The 18338-nt window shown below is 42.0% G+C and overlaps 1 protein-coding gene across 2 annotated transcripts; it reads right to left on the bottom strand.

Annotated features, from left to right (window-relative positions):
* Nucleotides 1-841: 841 nt before the first annotated feature.
* Nucleotides 842-17931, bottom strand: LOC138591167 (cytospin-A). 2 transcript variants are annotated; one of them, XM_069661688.1, is made up of 12 exons: nt 17745-17931; nt 17007-17140; nt 14713-15324; nt 14442-14494; nt 7927-8450; nt 7524-7620; nt 7333-7399; nt 5607-5667; nt 5210-5306; nt 2969-3085; nt 2831-2890; nt 842-2712 (listed from the first exon to the last, which is right to left on the bottom strand). In XM_069661688.1, the coding sequence occupies exons 2-12, from the start codon at nt 17044-17046 to the stop codon at nt 2623-2625; spliced, it is 1818 nt and encodes a 605-aa protein (XP_069517789.1). In that variant the 5' UTR covers nt 17047-17140; nt 17745-17931; the 3' UTR covers nt 842-2622. The 2 variants fall into 2 exon arrangements, with proteins under 2 accessions (XP_069517789.1, XP_069517790.1); XM_069661689.1 differs by lacking the exon at nt 17745-17931 and having other exon boundaries at nt 17007-17327.
* Nucleotides 17932-18338: the final 407 nt, after the last annotated feature.

The following is an 18338-nucleotide window of genomic DNA, read 5'->3' as shown; positions in this document are numbered from 1 at the left end:
TTTGCACCAATGAAACACGCATATTGTGTCCATTACTCCCGCCCACTTTAGCTTTGGACCAATAGAAACGGATATGATTGTGACACATCACGTCAATATGTCGTGAATCACTCGACTCACTCAGGTCGCAACTAACCGTTTCTGCCGCTGTCTTACTACTGTTCATTTTCTGAAAGCTTTTAAGATCAATTACTTAAAAGTTTAAATTCTGAAAAAAGTTTGAATAAAATGACCCTCTGTTTTAAAGTATGTAAGTGGTATTAACATGATTTAAATGGAAATTTTTACTTTAATAACTATCAAACAGGTCTGAAGTATTAAGGTTGATATGTTTTACAATACAAATAATTCCAATGGCATCTAAGAGTGCAAATGGTAGTACGCATATGCTTAATCAGTGTTACGATTATAAGGGGGTCCTTGAAAAATGTTCTCCCCTGTAAAGTTTGAGAACCCCTGATCTATACTGCTGATCCTGTTCATGGTTGTGGAGGTTTGGAGCCTATCCCAGCTGTCATTGGGCGAGAGGCGGGGTTACTTCTACGCTCACACGCACACCTAGATGCAACTTTTTAGATTCACCAATGAATCTAACGAGCATGTCTTTGGACTGAGGGAGGAAGCCGAAGTACCGGAGGGAACCCACGCATTCACGGGGAGAACATGCAAACTCCACACTGAAAGGTACCCTGTGACCAAACCTGGATTCTAACCAGGATCCTTCTAGCTGTGAGCCAACAGCGCTAACCAATACATTTTATTGTTGTCAGTGTTAAATGTAATTGAAGTTTCTTGTAAGGTCACAGGGTTACACAATACCCACACAGTAATATTTGCATCATATTAACATTTTATTTTTTAGGTATCATTTTTTTCACACTAGTTACATATAAACATGTTTTACAATAAGTGTATTTCAAGACAAGCCCCCCAACCCCCCAATATTTGGCACATAAGACTTTGGCAACAAACTCAGCTTTTAATTTTAAACTAGTTATTTAGTTCTTCAGCACCGGGGCAGTATGAGTGTCCGTTTGCATCTGTGTGGATAATGTAACGCGAGATGCACCTAAACACCACTGGCATACCTGTGATCAAATGGAGGCACTTTTAGAGTTTGATCTTTGATACATGCTAAACTTAATTTTTGCTCAGTCTGCAGGCTTGCAACCAAATACCAGCCGACCCTGTAAAACATCTGTTCTGTACATTATTACATTCTTACAGCAACACATTGCTGATAATAGTGCATATTTACAGAGTGCTAAAAAGGAAAAAGTCTAATCTTTGCAGAGCATCACAGAAAAGGTTCAAAAGGTGAAACATAAAGGCAGATCGGCTTATGTGAGAATGTGCAGTTTAGATAAAGGACAAGCTGTAATACAGTACTTTGTGTCAGTGAAGTACCAGTGTGGAGACATTTACAGCAACTTTACATCTACAATACTCTTCCTTAGAGGAATGATATGAAAAGGATCCACGTATTATTCATTTCTGATGATGGTCTTTATTTTTGAAAGTTACCGTTTGTAACTTGTTTTAATAAACAGCTGATTGATCCTTCCCCTCTGTCTCAGCTGGTCAGATTCTTACTTTTAACTCATATTGAATGGCTGAAAGTATTTCAGAGAAATAAGAAAATATACAACAATGAAATATAAACTGTGGAGCTGAAATTATTTAAAACCTGTTACATAATTGGCACGTTTGACAAAAAAAACCATCCACCCATCCATTATCTATACCACTTATCCCATTCGTGGTCGAATGGAGCCGTAGCCGAGCCCGGCTGTCATTGGGCAAGAGGCAGGGTACACCCTGGACTGATCGCCAGTCAATCTCAGTGCTGACACATAGAGAAATGCTCACATTCACACCAACGGCCAATTTAGAGTCACCAATAAACCTAATGAGCATGTCTTTGGACCGTGGGAGGAATCTGGAGTATCCGGGGGGAACTTATACATGCATGGAGAGAACATGCAAACTCCACACTAGAAAGACCCCCTAAGTCCGAACCGAGATTCTAGCTGTCAGGACGCAGCGCTAACCACTGCACCACCACTGTGCAGCGACAGAAAACCAAGTAGAAGGAAAATCACTCAATAGCACCAAATTGTAATTTCTACTTTTTTTGTGTGTGTGTTTCAGGTATCAATATGTTTATAATTGAACAATTTGATGATAAATATGTCTGAGAGCTAAACAGGATAGACTTACGTCCAGTGTTACAAACACATCTGTCTGGCAGTAAAAATTGTGTTTGTTCTCTGTGTTTCTATTTGCCCGAGCCAGCGTCTGTAAAGTGACATTGTAAATGAATGGAAACCACATTCTGATCGCTGATATTCACCCATGCATACATCATTTGGTTATAAAGGCTTTTACCACTGTGATTGTTGTTTTCAAAGTGTCCTGCTGCTTTAAGAAAATGTTTTTATTTCACAATGTTGCGAATTGAAGCTTTGAATTCCTTTCTTTGTCAACAGAGGAACATCTCGAGTTTCCAGACACCTAACAGAGTTTTAGTGTTGTATCCAGATATCCATCATTTTAAAGAACTCATATTGTTTCCTTTTAAGCGTCCTTAAGGATCCACTTGTCTGTCAGTGCCTCCAGCAGTCACATCTCAAAGTGACGGTAGATGCTCTCCACGTAATTCAGGACCCTCTGCCAGTCAGGACCGCCGGCTCGCAGCATCTCCTCTACTGTCTGTGGTAACAAGAGTTTAGATAAGTTAAGATTAAACTCAACCTTACATGTGTCATATAATCGTCATATAACATGACTGAATAAGGATTTCAGTTATTTATGGTGGTAAGATGCTTACCAGGGACCGTGAAATCCCCACAGTCTCTCCTGTTTTAAATGCCACACTGAGATTATCCCTCTACAAAGATAAAAAAAAGTTTAACACCATAAATCACTTGGTTCTGTGCATTAAACAGGCTCCAGGTAGAGTCCCTACCTTGTTCTCTGGGGTCAGAGTGTTGTATGGGATGTGTGAGGGGAGGTAGGTGTGGTACACAGCACAGAAAGCGAGACCGTCGGCCCAGCTGCTGCTGAAGTTGGTGATGTCAATATTCTGCTTGGACAGAAAAAGATTACGGTGACACAAGAGAACCAACGAGTTAATTTTAAACAGTCAACTGAAATTTCAGCAGGCAGGCATTTTTCACAAGAGGCATTTTGAAAAACGGACGGATGGAAAAGAAAATGAATCATGGCTGAATTCCATTTAGCAGCTTCAGTTTCTTCATTCAAGTATTGTACATGCTGGCTCACTGTCACACAATCATGGCCTACAAGGACACTGGACTAAAGCATAGCCATTGATAATATTATTAATAAAACCATTTCTTCTCCTGCTATGACAACTCAAAGTGTCTGCTGTGAGAGATGTGCAATATACAATATGATCCAAAAATCTCATTTTCTGTGATATACCATGTCCACTTTTCTATGCAATGTTTGCACTGTATATTTCTACCTCTATGTACTGTATGCAGTGTACAAGTTGTTTGATAATGTTGTGCATTGTGTGCACCATGTGTGCTTTCTGTCATTTCTTTGCTGCTGTAAACACGCTCCCTGTTGTGGGATCAATAAAGGTTTAGCTTATCTTATCTTGATGTTGATGTACACATGTTGGAAAGCTAGATTGTTACTAGCTAGCATGAATACCAAAAGCATTAAAACACCTCTTTAAGTGTGGAGGTAATTTCTCTTGTGGTTCTCAGCATCAGATCAGCATGAGATCATACACTATAATCACTATAAATCACCACACTCACATACTACAAGTATGGGTATGTTCCCTGCTGTCTCAGGGCCATCCACTTTTCTTTTAGGATTTACCACTGCACCAATCAGCAGTGAGAATTGTCTTCTCTCTGTAAAAGATGATTTCTTTGTTCCACGGGTCCATCTTAGTGATGGGAATTACAGCTCTTTGAAGGGAGCCGGATCTTATGGCTCCTTTCCTTTCCCAGAGCCGTTCATATTTAAAGTTCAGAAACAAAAACAGAGATGTCTCCAAAAAAACTACGAACTTGGTGGAAGGTTATAATGTTGCTCACCGTCGGCACTATGTTGTGGTGACATGATTCAGCTGCACGTGACCTAGTATAGCGGAGTTGCATTTGAAAAAAGCTGCCTGTGATAATACGCCATAAAGGGGAGTGGATCTAGGGCAGGCAGAGAAATATGGGCACAGCTTTAACAAGAACGGCTCTCACCTACGACACTGTTCCTGTCATTTGCATCAAAGAGTCGTTAAAAAGGATCGGATCGTTCGCAAACGTCACAACACTAGTCCATCAGGTTAAATGTTTCCATGCCGAGTGTGAATGCACGACACAATAAATGTTTCCCCTCAGAGTTGTGTTTCAGGTATCTTTTGAGATGTGTTTATTGCGCATGTTGACATCACAATGACATTGCAAATGGTAATTTTATGTTGCAGCTCTTGAGCACACTGTGTTCACTAAATTTATTATTTAATAGCTCTCTAAATCCTTTTTTAATAACTGTACCTGAACTGAACTATGCTAAGGTTGTCGTACTTGTGGGAAAGTTTTAATTGCTCATTATCTGCAGTTGAGGAGGCAGTTTGTGCTTTTAAAAAGCTGTTATTCTTGGCATTGTGCGTGTATGCGTGTACAGCTCTTTGTAAGTGCCACATTCTTCTATTAGTTATTGTGTTGTTTTTATTATCTGTTTTGGAAGGATAACATTGTTAAGTGTGCAGCTCTTACTTACAGTTTTGTAAAGTAGTTTAAATCTGATATCTGTAAAGAGCGTGTGTATTCAACAAATCCAGTTTTTATTCCATTTTAATGTTTTATATTTACCACTGCTGCTGAAGAGATAAAGTGATACAGAAGAAGTCAGGTATGTTGAAGTGAACATCCTAGGTTAATACTTCATTTGTTACTGAACGTTTATATAGCTATTGAATTTACTGTATATGGAAATCTCCTTCTTATTAGTATCTCTTAAAATACACTAAAAAAACAAGTGGACAAGTGAATTGTATTGACTGTGGCTGTTCAATATAACGAACCAGGAAATCTAAAGGTTACAGAGAGATGTGGAGGCTGTTGCTTGGGGAAATACTATTCAATTACACCTTTGCTTTCAGGATAAGCCTGTGTAGAGGGGCTTCTTTAAAGATGACATATATGAACTGAATCAGCTGCAGGATCACCTTGTAGCCTTGCGTTCGGCTCTGACACCAGCGCAGCAGCGAGTTTCTCTTGGAGCCTCCATGGCGACGCAGCAGCAGGTTGAAACCATCCTGAGACCTGACAACAACAAGATACAAACTGCTCAGGGCTTCACTTTTCTTTAACACAGCAGGAGTTGTTATAAGTTCGGCTTTTGTGGAAGATCTTGTTCCATGGTTGACTCGGTTACTGAAGAGGAAACCTAATTAACGCATTGATTCAAGTACAAGGTGTTTTGGCCCCAGTATCGAGCTTTATGAGTTCAATAGACAAATGTACTCGGGTCAAACGGGGGAATTAGATTTACACAGGATGTAGCAAAGGGGCTGTGTGCGTGTGCGTGTGCGTGTGCGTGTGCGTGTGCGTGTGTAGACTCACTTGGTGGGAGGCAGCTCAGAAAGGCTAGAGTTGTACTTGTTTAGAGACTCCTCACGTTTTCCTGTAAAGACAATACAGACTGTTGTTATTACTCATCATCTTTAAACATGCTAATGGGAAGTTATACATGTCAAAAGCAGCAGTATTTCATTTTTGGCCACTTTGTCTCAAGCAGACCAAGTTTTTACTCTGATGGGCTGAAACACACTGGGAAAAATATCGCAGTAGTCGATACATCTAACAGAAACCTTAGCATTCATAGTGCTGTTTCAAATATTTGTCCTCCTTCATATTCTGTTTTGGTCCACAACTTCTTAGAAAAATAAGTGACTCTTTCACAGCTAAATACACTTACATGTTTACTGGATAGTAGTTTGCTAGCTTTGGGTGCTGAGCAGGCAGTGAACAGTTTGTTTTTCTGAATGTTTACGCAGAAAAACAGCTGGAAATGATGGTGTAAGATCAGTGAGAGTAACTGAAAGTGAAGTTACGGGCCATGAATTCTAAAACTTTGAGCTGAAAGTTGCTTAAAAGACCTGTAGAGCTGAGGGGGACTGCAATTTGCAAAAATGCAAGGGTTCCCTGAAGTTTTTCATGTGAATAAACAATATAACTCAGTGTTTACCAAAACGCATCTTTGAGGTCTAACAAACATATTGAATGCATTTTCTTCCTCACATAACATTTGCACAGCTGATTTCTGGAATATCTTAAGTCCTACGTCGTTTACGCTCACAGCTGCATTCTAGCAGCCTTCTTCTTCACTGCCTTTGTTTTCTGCACTTCCTGGCACATTACCGTTATTCTTCTGCATCCTTGTGCACATGTGCAACACAAGCAGAACATTAAGCCAACACCAGTTTGAAAAATATCATTAATGAAAATAAATGAAACAGGAGAAACCTGTTATTGCAAAAATAACCCAGCACTTGTAAAAGCATATCCCCATTAGCGTTGCGATTGGTTAAAACCATAGACTGTATAAAACAATGGACGACATGACAGCTCCCGAAAAGTGAAGCCAAAACATTTGGAGCGCCCCCTGCTGACTGGCATAAAGGTCATAAATCCTGCCTCCTTCATGTTAACAGGTGGGACATGTCAAACTATGAAATCAAAATACAAATAAATGTTATCAAACATGGTTTCTGTCATTATAGTTATTTCTTATCATGCTGATTTACGTCCAAGTGTTCATTTTTCTGACAAGTTTAGTTTTAATTAGTCATTTGATGCTGAAAAATGATGATTGACAGCTCTGTTGACAAATATGGCTCCAGGTTAGAGGAGGATCTGCGAGAGGAAACGTAACTTAAACAATCTCTGCAGTCACTGAAGTTTTCATGTCTGTGAACGTCTGCTTCAGACCAACACAAGAAGCTGTGCTGCTGTTAAATATGCCACAAGCAGGATCTTTTTTTCCCCTGGTAATTTAAGTGTGTGTTTTGGTTAGCGGAAGTGGCTCCCACCGATCTCTACTGCGCAACTCTGGCTCCAAATGACGTCACCATCACAAGATGGCAGCGCCTATCACAGGGGCTATTTTGGCATCAATTCTGTACAATGAGAGTAGATATAGACGCGTCGTCAATCTATATATACAGTCATTGGTCAAAACTCTTCGGCAGACCAATTTGCTGATAAAATTGATAAAAGGTACAGCTATATCACAACAACAAACATACTGCTTGCAGGCACTGTACAAAAGCATTTTGAACACACTCACCTGTATCAGTGCTCGATCTGCTGTCTTGCCAATCCAGACTTCTTCTGCCTCTTAGCGGCCCAGAGTTCTTTAAAACAAACATGTGATTCAAATTAGGTCATAATCATTACATTAACAGCAAACCACTGATTTCCTGGCTAATAACTGAACTCTACTGAAGCTCTAGTCTTCATCGAGATAAAGCATCTCACCTTGTTTGTAGGTACAAGTGTGGAGGCAGTATTTGACTGCGAGGTTCCATTCTGCATGGTGGGGGCCTCTGAGGAAGCAGGTAATCTGGATAGACTTCTGTAACATGACAATACATAGTAGGGAATGAGAAAAACAGGCACCATAAACCACGGTGGTAACATTTTTTTCTAAAACAGCTGTTCCACTTTGCTCCAGCAGTAAATCAAGCTGTTCAAACTGCCCTCAAGTTGCCCTTAAAGGCCTGCAGGTTGAGTGAAACCTTAATAACAGAGCAGTGCTGACCAAATTTGGTGATTGTTATCGATTTGTGACTGCTCCCTCACAGACAGAAAAACAGAAGCTTTGTTTTGAGATGTGATTTTCTAAACTTAATAAATACAACGGTAGATTTTAGTATCTCACCTTGACCTCTCTGTGGTCACCGTCCTTCGTGCCTCGCTGGGTCTCACCTCCTCTCCGCTCCTCTCCTCATTGGTCACATTTCTCAGGTAACGCTTGGTCACATTTTTACAGTCTGTCCGGGCCTCCTCGCTGACAACATTCTTCATTACCTCATTAGGAGTCTTACTCTCCGTTCCTTCTCCCCCCAACCTGTACACCCCTCTCTCCCTGCCCCTCTGGGTCCCTTCTTTGCTGTCAGAGTTGTTAGATGGTTCACTGGCTGGTCCATTGGGCCTCTCTGGTTCCTGACATGAAGCCTGGGTGGCCAGTCTCTGTCTGCTCTCCTCTAACTCCCCCCTCAGGCTGACGAGTTGCATATCAGCCTCTTTCAGTCTCTGCTGGGCTGCTGCAAGCTCCCTCTCGACATCCTTGTGCGCCGTTCGGAGCGCCGTCATCTCTTCTTCTGCCTCGGCTCTCAGGCGGTCTGCCACTGACACCGCCACCTGTAGGTCGGCCTGGAACTGCAGCCATTCTCCACGCTCGGTCTGGAAGAGAAACAATATAGCTGTTTGAATAACGATATGTGTGGTGCCTAATGGTAGATGCATGAACACTGGGGATTCAGAAATTTAACATGTTCTCTAACCGATTACTCGTCCCATTGCCTAAACGAAAAACGTTTGGGTTTTTTTGGTTGTTTTGTTTTGTTTTTTTCCCCAGTCTACAAAAGTTGCGCAATGTAATCAATGCAGAGTAGGGATGTAAATAATAAATATATCTCTTGACACGCCGTCATGACAAGATCTTATGTTTATTAAAGTTACCATCAAGTTAGGTGTTTATTTACTTGTTGTTTATTTACTTGTTGTTGCTGCTGGATCAGGGCTGTCATTTCCAGTGCGTGAGTAATGGACACTGGACAGTGTATTAATATCTGTTGGCATGATTGTCGGTGCCACAGGTAGTTATGTTTGAGGATAATAATAAATTTACCTCTTAGTTGTGTGTATCTCTTTCTGCGAGTATTAAAGAGAGCACGCATCAGAATGAGCGTGCATGATGGAGAGCTTGTTGTCAGTCTCCGGCTGTTCTTTCTAAAAAATGATATTTAATTCTTAGAGGTTAACAATTAATGACCATTAACAGGGGTCGGTGGTTTGTCAGATTTCCATTGCTTACCCGATGGCGTGTGGCAACGTTGCCATAGGGATTATTTTTAAAACACAGAAAGCAAACAACAAACAACAACAATTATAGGCCGAGATGACACAGGGAACTTACAGGGAGAAAATGTAGAATGTAGAAACCTATCTTTGTGATCTTTTATTTATTATACAAACTCCACTTTGCACTATAACCGTTTGAAGTCATTTATAAAGTCAAATTAGAATCACTGGCTGTACTTTGTACCCACTTTTGCTGCTAACAGTGATTTTCCTTACAAAATTGGGGCTGATGGAAAACTCATTATATTTGCAGTTATAAATCAAAGCATATGAGAACATACAAAATGAATTTATGATGCCTCTATATCATCAAAATTCATCCCTATCTGCTAAAGTGGCTAACAAAGAAGGCTAACATAAATCATTCCGCTTGTGTTTTCATCACAGTATAAACAGGTTACTCATGCCTCTACACTCACACAAGCATAATTATAGTGTGAAGCATTCAAATGATTAAAACTGGCATTTTAAAAACCAAACCGTCTCTGGATGCCAAAACAAACATCAGCTGACAATGACTATCATCAAATAAATAATCAAACATCCATTTGGCCTCATTAAGAGGCTGCAAGTTGAACTGAACTGAGCGGCAAGCCTCAGCAGGCACAGAGCAGAGCAGGCACGTTGACTCTAATGAGGCAGAACTGAAATGTGAAAGGGTTTTCTTCGAGTGTTTTCTGAATGTCATCTTCACAAGAATATGTGTTCGAATTTTGGGATGAAAAAAAAGAACGCCAAACAAGTTTGGACACAGGCAAAAGAAAAACCTGATTTAAGCAACATTTTGGGAGCAGGGCCAAGGCTGCATTGTGAAACTGCCTTCTGTGTCACCAACACTTCGGCTAAAAACTCAATAAAAGGCTTTTTTTCTTCTTATCCGCGGTTACCTAGAAACTAGCAGGGTGGTCAGAGAGAAACCGTACTTTGGCAAGGTCTCACTTTCATATCTTTCAGGATGAGTGATGTACAAAAAGTTTTTATTCTTTAGGAGTATGATTGCCTCAGACATGCACAAACACCAACCCAGACATCAAACGACGCACTCAGAACCAATGAGGCCAACGCTAAATGATAGCAGACCAGTAAAGAATTTTAAGAAACCATAAAAATAAAAGAAGAGAGGGCATGAGAAAGAAAAAGAGAGGACAATAAAAGTGGTTGAAATCTTGAGTTTGAGGAGAAATGTAAACCAGGGAGACGTGAGGAAATGCGGAGGGGTGGGAGGGTTGGTAATTAGATGAAGAATGGATGGAGATGTGGAGGAGGAGGAGGAGGATGTCTGCGCCAAGTCGCTCCCTCATCTGACCAGTGACTCAAGACCACAGCTGGACTCGATTATAGTCCGTGCACACACATACATACACACACACATATCATATTCCCTTCTTCTCTCCCACACGTACACCTCCGTTATTATCTTACCTCACCACCAAACCACACTGTTCAATTTTCTCACACACATCTACACATTCAGGGTACGTTTGAGTGCTCTGTTCCTGGCAACATTTGTCAAGTGAGTAGCAGGATAACGGTCTCTGTTCTATATTAAGTAAGGCTGAAACTTCTTGTCTTCACAAAGCCTTTGTTATCTGGACGTGGACACTCCAACTGGAGCATGTCCGTTTAAAGAAACAGGAAGGGGCGCTCCTCAGTTCACAGTGAGATAAGGGTGTGGATTGTCAGTCTTGAGACACACACACACACTTACTCCCTCAAGAGCTGACCTAGTGCCCCACTGCATGACCAGATGTGGTATCCAGCAGTCACAGGGACACACACACAGATACACTTGTCTTTACTATTGATGCACATCTGAGTCCATGAAAATTCCTGGAAAGTGTCCAGAGCACTAGGAGGTTCTGTCAGTGTGTGTGCGCTTCATCCATCTGTCCCTGGTTCACCTCCACGCCCAGTCTTCGTAATGCATACTTGGGGAAACATCTCAGCTCTGTAATGGCTCCTCTCTCCAGCTCTCCACAGCCTGTGCTGTGTATTCAAAAGTGTTTGAATACAAAGTTACACCTATTAAGGGGCATTCATTCCCTCTATAGCCGTCGCAAGCAGGTACAAAATGGCCAAATTCCCCCTGACTGGCACATGAAAATAACTTGGTGGAGCCTTCAAGTTGCATATCTAAATGTCCCCGAGACATCAGAGATAGGGGTCCCAAGTCACTGCTATTTATTCTGTGCTGCAAATTGGACACAGCATGCACACAGGTACTCAATTCCAACCCTCCAAAACACTCTATATCTATATTTGAACAGCTGCCCTCTTTGAGTTTGGGCTTCTGAAGCATCCTAGCGTAGAGAAAAGGGAACTTGAAGATCATTACTGGAAGTCTCCGGCAGCGTTCACCTGGAACTGATTCCAAAGCAGCTTTGAGATCGACTAAATCTCCAGAAGGGAACACAAATCGGAGCAGCCCCCACAAACACCCACTTCCCCGCCATGAATGGAGTGTTTTCATTTTTGTTGGTTAAGACAATTGAAGACTGGTGGTGCACATAAGCACAGACAGATGGTACATCGGATAACATCCTCAGTCGTTAGCTGCACATTGGGTAATCATGTGTCTATTTTTCAGAATTCAGTCTAACTTCTGTTCACTGGAAATACATTATGAGTGTGGATGACGGAGAAAGATGTGAGCAGTTGGAAGAAGAAAGAGGTGCAGAGGAGAGGCTTAGCAGACAAAATGTGCCTGGAAGAATAATGGCTGCTTAAATTACATGGAAAAAGAGGTCAAAGAAACAAAAAGGTCAGAGTTAAAGGAAAAGGGCTTAAGCATCTTAGGGTCACGTGACAAGATGGATCGAAGTGAAAGGGAAGAGCAGGAGGTGATGAAGAGAGGAGGGGTGGGTTGAGAACAAGGGAGAGAGGATTGGAGGGATGAGATAGAGAGGAACATTGCAGCAAAAAAGGGTAATTGTTTTGAGTTCCTGTGCTTTGGGAGGAGCGGTCAGCTCTCTGATGGAGGAAGAATAAGAGAAGGAAGAAAAGGCAGAGAGGCACAGCCAAGGGAAGAAGGAGGGAGCTTCCCCACAAAGCTAATAGAACTGGCCAAGACTTTCAATGCAAAGTACATGTTTGTGTGTGTGTCTCACGTGCAGCACACACACAAAAACACATGGCCAGTCAGTCACTGCGAGTTACAGCCCCCCGACCCAACCTCGTCACACAGCACAAAACAAAACAAGTTTTGTCTCCTGAACAGCCGAATGTGAACCCCCTCCTCCGCACTGCACTCCCCTTCTCTGGCTCCCAGGACAGCAGAGCAGACCGAGAGGGTTCATAAAGTCGAGCTTTGCTAGCTTATATTGCCCTACAGAGGGCCCATGTAAACACAGTGTTGGATTGGCCCGATTTTTAAAACCGACTACCTCTCAGTGCTCCACCACAGTCTCTGTGAGGTTTAGCTGGCCTGTGCGAGGCTTTTATTTCCAGGGCAATCTAAGGATGTGGGAAAGTGTAGAAGAGAGGAAGGAAAAACAGCAAGGGAGCAGGGATTAAATATCAAGTTGAGAAGAGGGGACACCGAGGACGTGTGAAGAGAACATGTCATGTGCATCAAGGCAAACTAACAGAATCTATGACAGTCACAGAGGGAAAAGAGTAGAAAAGAGTTGGGATTGAGTAAGACATCCTGTAGTCATGTCCCAGCTGTTGTAATCTGTGGCAGATCTGGAGGAAGCTGGGGGCCTCTGGCTACAATCCTCATAAGGGAGGGTCAGGAATTGGAACACACGACTGACAGGAAATTACCGCAGCATATCGCCATCCTCATAAGTGCATGAAACGCCCAAGCAAGAGGACTGAAAATTACTAGATTTTTTACTCCTATTTCTGTATAGCTTGTTCAACTTTGGGATTGGGGCCTGGGTATCTCTAGCTGGGGTGACAGAAAGAGAAGCTTAGCTTGACTTCAGTGTAGTGAAGAAGGCAAAATGTTTCTTGTTAACATTTAGGATGGACTGTTTGTTCCCTTGACATGGAGCCACATCCATATGAAACTCTGATCTTCTCTACAAGTATGATAAACTTCAACAGAAGATGATCCCAACTCTTTTCCTCTCTGGGCCTCTCAGAAGAAGCAGAGGACAGGAAGACCTTAATTAGTAAAGCTGCAGTTCCCAGTGGGGCCCACTCCAAGGCCTATTGCTGAGAGGCGGTAACAGGGTGTGTTTTGGTGTTATCTCTAGGATGAAAGGTCAAGAGCAATACTCTGACTTGTATAATGAGTAATATGAGTGTATAACTTCCTGTTTAGATTGCTATACTTGTCCACCTCAGTCTTTCAAATGTAAAAAGAAAAGATAAAAGACACATCATAGGACCAAAATGCACCAAATGCAAAACACACTTTAAATGATTTTTGAATATTCTCTGTCAAACTGACTGCCTGTTAATGCCCACTCCTCATAGTTAGCATCACTATTTCTGTCAAGCTTTCCTCTTTCACACAGCACATATGCAGTTACCAATCTCAAAAACCATAGTCATTTTCAGTTTGAAGTGTCCTTCAAGTCATACAGGGGTTAAAAAAAAAGCAGACTTCTCAACTTAAGACAGCAACCACCAGTTTTGCTAGCTGAAGACGTAATCGTTGCTAGCAGATACGTTTTTGCTAGCATACTAAGCTAACGCTAGCTTAAACTTTGTCTCTGAAAAGCTTTAAATGTCTTGAACTGTCTTGTATTTTGTCTAATGGCTATAAGATATTGTACTTAAAAGAGTGATTCTTATATTGCAGAGCTAGTTAGTTAGCAAATGCACAAATGTAATCAGTCGCATTTCATTCTAACATAAGCCTTTCGTTTACATTTGTTAACTATATGTTTAAATTTTAACATGGTAAAAGGATTAAAGAATGAGGCGTAACTTGTACTTGTACTTGAACGTAACCCTTCAAAATAATTCTTCCTAGCTTTGTAGCGCTTGGTTACAAGAGGTGTTAAGCTTGTTAGCAAGCCCTGCTAAAGCTAGTAGCTTTGAGCAGATTAACATGCTGTTAAATTTATGACTCCCACTTTTGCCCCTGTATTAGCTCTAGGTTTTGGAATGGCAAGCAATAAAAGACACCAAATTTTATATATGGACAAACATACACCACACCATATACTTATAAAAGAAATATAAATCATAATAAACTAGTATGACTGGACTTTGTGGAATGGTTGAGGCAGTTGTAGATTATCATTAGGGTCACACAGAGCACACCAAAAGTATAAAAGAAGAAGAAACTATATTTTAAATATAAATCGAAAAAAATATATTTTTAAAACTAATAACTTCTCTAGCAAGTCTTACCTGCAATGTACCCTTTAGACCCTTCACTTCTGTCAGTAGATGCTTCAGTATCTCTGAGGAAAGGATACAGAAATGTCAGAAGACATACCATGCATATCAAATATATAAAAATGTCAAGTAAATGTATTTGCCCTTCTCAAAATAGGGAAATGTTAGGCCTTCAATGAGATGAAAATTCATAGTGCTCAAACAAACTTCTGGAGGGCTCAATATTATTTTCCCCCATATATAAAGTACATTTAGGAAGTTAAAATACTAATACTACACTTGCCTGTTGTGTTCGTGGCCCCATCCTGACTGGCAGTGATACCCAAAGTTGTCCTACATTCCTCTAGAAGCCTCTTCAGCTCCTCACTCTGACTGTCTGTAGGTTCATGAGCGGGCAGCAAAGACTGACTCAAACCACTGTCCCTTTCTCTCCAGTTCTTCACCAAAGAGCTGCCCACCACAGGTGAGCCACCACACAGAGAAGAGGGGGTCTTTGTAGGGCTGACGGTCACAGTCTTCCCCTGGGAGACCGGAGTCCGAGGGGTAGAGGTAGGAGGACCCCCGTTCCTCCCCAAAGAAGATTGTCTTTTAAACACAGCTGTTCCTGGCTTGTTGTGCACCGGGCTTACTGCAGGGCCGATGGTGGGGCTATTTGACCTGACAGGTGGATGTGGCTTCCACTCAGGACGAGGACAGGAAGTGGTAGGGGTGTTGCTGGAATGTGTTTTCTTCACACTTGGTGTGAGGACCGGGATTGGAGGTGGAGATGAAACTGGGGCTGCAGGGGAAGGTTGAGGTGAGGTCGGATTAACGAGGGGGGGGACACCAGGTATGAAAGCAGGCTCATCACTCTGTGGAGAAGCAGGAGGAGTGTGGAAGCTTTCCCCTTGGACCCCTGGAGACAGAAAACAACCGAATTCAGAAGAAATAAGAAAGAACATTTTTAAAATCCCCTGAAGACAAGTTTTAAGGTTTATAAATATACTCTGATTTGAATATTATTGTGTCTGATATTATTTTTCCAAAATTAAATCTACTCTCTGATTATAAAAACACAGAATGTACTTTCCATTTCAAAAGTTAACTACTAAAACCGAGATGTGTCACACTTAAATTATGTACAGTACATATATGTGGGCTGGAGGTTTTAAGATTAAGATAAACTTAGTGTCAAATTTAAAATATACATCATTCTGCACAGTGAAAGTTCAACATTTAAATTAATTAACAAAAATGTATTTGAGTGGAGGAGAACTTGTAGCTGTCTTTAAGTTTGAATAATCGTGGGTGACACAACATAAATGACTAAGCAGCTGAATCGAGGACAGAGTGAAGGAAGAAAACATTTCAGTGGTCACTGGTCTGGCATGTTGACATTGAAAGCACCATTCAGTGAGGTGACCAGAGCAGCACGGCCCTCATTAGCCAGCAGACATCCAGGCCTGGCCCCTCAAGATGAATGCTTTAATAGAAACATTCCTCTTGGATTCCTCATCAACAATGCTGCTGCGACACTCATTCTCCAAATTCAGTAACACCCACATATACAGAGGATTAATGTTTCCCACACATAGACCAAATTGTAGCAGTAGGTTGGAAATAAGTTAACAATAATACAATAAATTTTACTTCTGGGCTTGGTGTTCCTCCTCGCCCATGTGAGCATCATGTCTCCTTTTCTTTCCTCCTTTTCCTTGTTTGGACATAAGACTCAATACTAGGGAAATGAGTGTGTTTTTTTTCTGGAATGATGTAAGAGCAGCAGTTGAACATTTGCAAAGTTACGCACCACCTGCTGTGCGGCCGAATCATTGAGAAAGAATGACAGGATTGTCTAATAACTTTCTCATGCCAGCCCTGCTTTTTATTTCTTCATTCCAAACCTTAATGTGCTCGTCCAACCATGCGCACGGCTGGTAGACTGACTGAATGAGAGACTGTGTGTGTGTGTGTGCGTGTGTGTGTGTGTGTGTGTCTACCGGGGTCTGTGTGTGTGTGTCAGATAGCATTAGGCTTCCTATGATTAATCCGCTGCCCTTGTGCTGAGCCGGGGAATTCTGCCGATTCATCACAGCTGGCCCGGCGGGGCCAGAACGAATCACAGGGGGACGCGAGGAGAATGACCACTGACTGAGCAACACGCAGGAGGGCTGCCAAGATTCCTGCTGCCACACACATACAGACACACACATACGCACACACACACACAGACTTTCTGCTTGCTTCTCCTATTGTTGCCTTCAATTTCCTGATTACCCCTAATCCACCCTACTTTCATACACCCCTCATAGCACACTCACTTTTGCTCTATTTTTCCTATCTTTCCCCTGTACCATCCTCCTGCCACTACATGTATCAGAGACTAAAGGAGTGCTGGCTTCCTTCTCAATAAAATCTCAAAACATGAGGCCAACACGCCCACACAAACACACATTGCCAGGCGTCTGTATACTGCCAAACCCTTGAAATCCATTTCAGAACGACAGAAAGACAGACCAAAGAAGCTTTAAGGGGAGTGATCTGACAAGACATGGTTTAAAAAGGAATTGCAATGTCATGACAGTGTGTGTGACCTACCTGTGGGTGCATGGCCGTCCTTGCTGGAAAAGTTGCCCATACTGCAGTAATGGGGTTTGGGCCACTGATGGGGCCCTGCAGGTGCTTGTTGCTGTTTCACTCAGCCCAGACCAGAGTGGCACTGTGGAGGTGACCTACACACAGACACACCCACACACACAAATACACACCAGGACGTCCAGTAAAATGATGGAATAAGTCATGCACTTCTGCTCTGTTATCCGGCTGAGAATTAATTCAGTGGGCACAGCTCTGAGCAGAACCATGATCCTCTTTGAGGTAGACTGAAGGAGTTCACAGGGAGCTGCTGCATTTGAATGTTTGAAGAACATCAGCGTGTTTACACAACGAGGTTTAATCACAGGGATGAGATCAGCCGCAGAAGAAAGACATACTATAGAGTGACCGCATGTGATAAACAAAGCTGGTGGCATGGCAGGTTGTTCCCATGCATCTAAATGAGAATAAACTGTGCACATGAGACGAGATATTTCCACACATCCCGCGATATCGAAACTACACAAGTAGCCAAAGTTGGCAAAATACATTTCAGATCAAACCTGACAACATTTTAATGTACCGCCACAGACTTTAGCGCGCGATCAAAACATTTCCAAAATAGCCCGAATTAATGTGCATCAGAGTTTAAAACGTGTTTGGAAAAGTAACTTAAATTCTCCCCCGATGCGTTAAAGCACACATCTTTACTTTGAAAAGCAATAAAATGCAGATACAGACCCTTAAAAGTGGATAAATGACTCCCAAATCCTTTTGTTCTGAGTTTGTTGGACTCTCCTCCACGCTTTGCTTCTTTCAGCGCTGCTCAGCCGAGCGCACTGCCCCGCTGTGTTCCCACAGAGGAGAGGCGACGGCACATGGTCAGTTGCAACTGCATTTTCTTGGAAAGTAGCCTATTTCACTCCGAGCAAACATTTTGCCGCTGATAAGGAGTCAACCCCTGATTTCAATCCGCACTGATAAAAACAAAGAACAGGAAAACTTAGGACATCTATGCAAGTACCATGTCGCCTGCTTGTGTCCACTGGAGGGCGCAGAGAGGCTGTGTTAGGAGGAACCTGTCTCCTCTGGGATGTGTGCTGGCCTCTCTTCACTCAGCTCTTAACCTTTTATTAAACCGTCTCTCACAGGTGACCCATTGACTTACTGTAGCAGAAAGATCCAGGCTGAAAAATTCTAATTGAAGTTTTCTTTAGCCTCTACATCTAACATACTGTGTTTCTGAGTTTCTGTTCAGACCTGCATGCTTTACACAAAGTCAGTATTTCAGCTCTTTGGCTTTAATGCAACCAATGATTTGATTGAATTCTGTTA

This window comes from Semicossyphus pulcher, unplaced genomic scaffold, assembly GCF_022749685.1.
Source record: "Semicossyphus pulcher isolate SPU_LCO1_2020_fin unplaced genomic scaffold, fSemPul1.0.p SCAF_14, whole genome shotgun sequence".
Taxonomy (NCBI): domain Eukaryota; kingdom Metazoa; phylum Chordata; class Actinopteri; order Labriformes; family Labridae; genus Semicossyphus; species Semicossyphus pulcher.
Note: the sequence above shows the minus strand (reverse complement) of the source record. Positions and strands in the feature narration are given on the sequence as shown.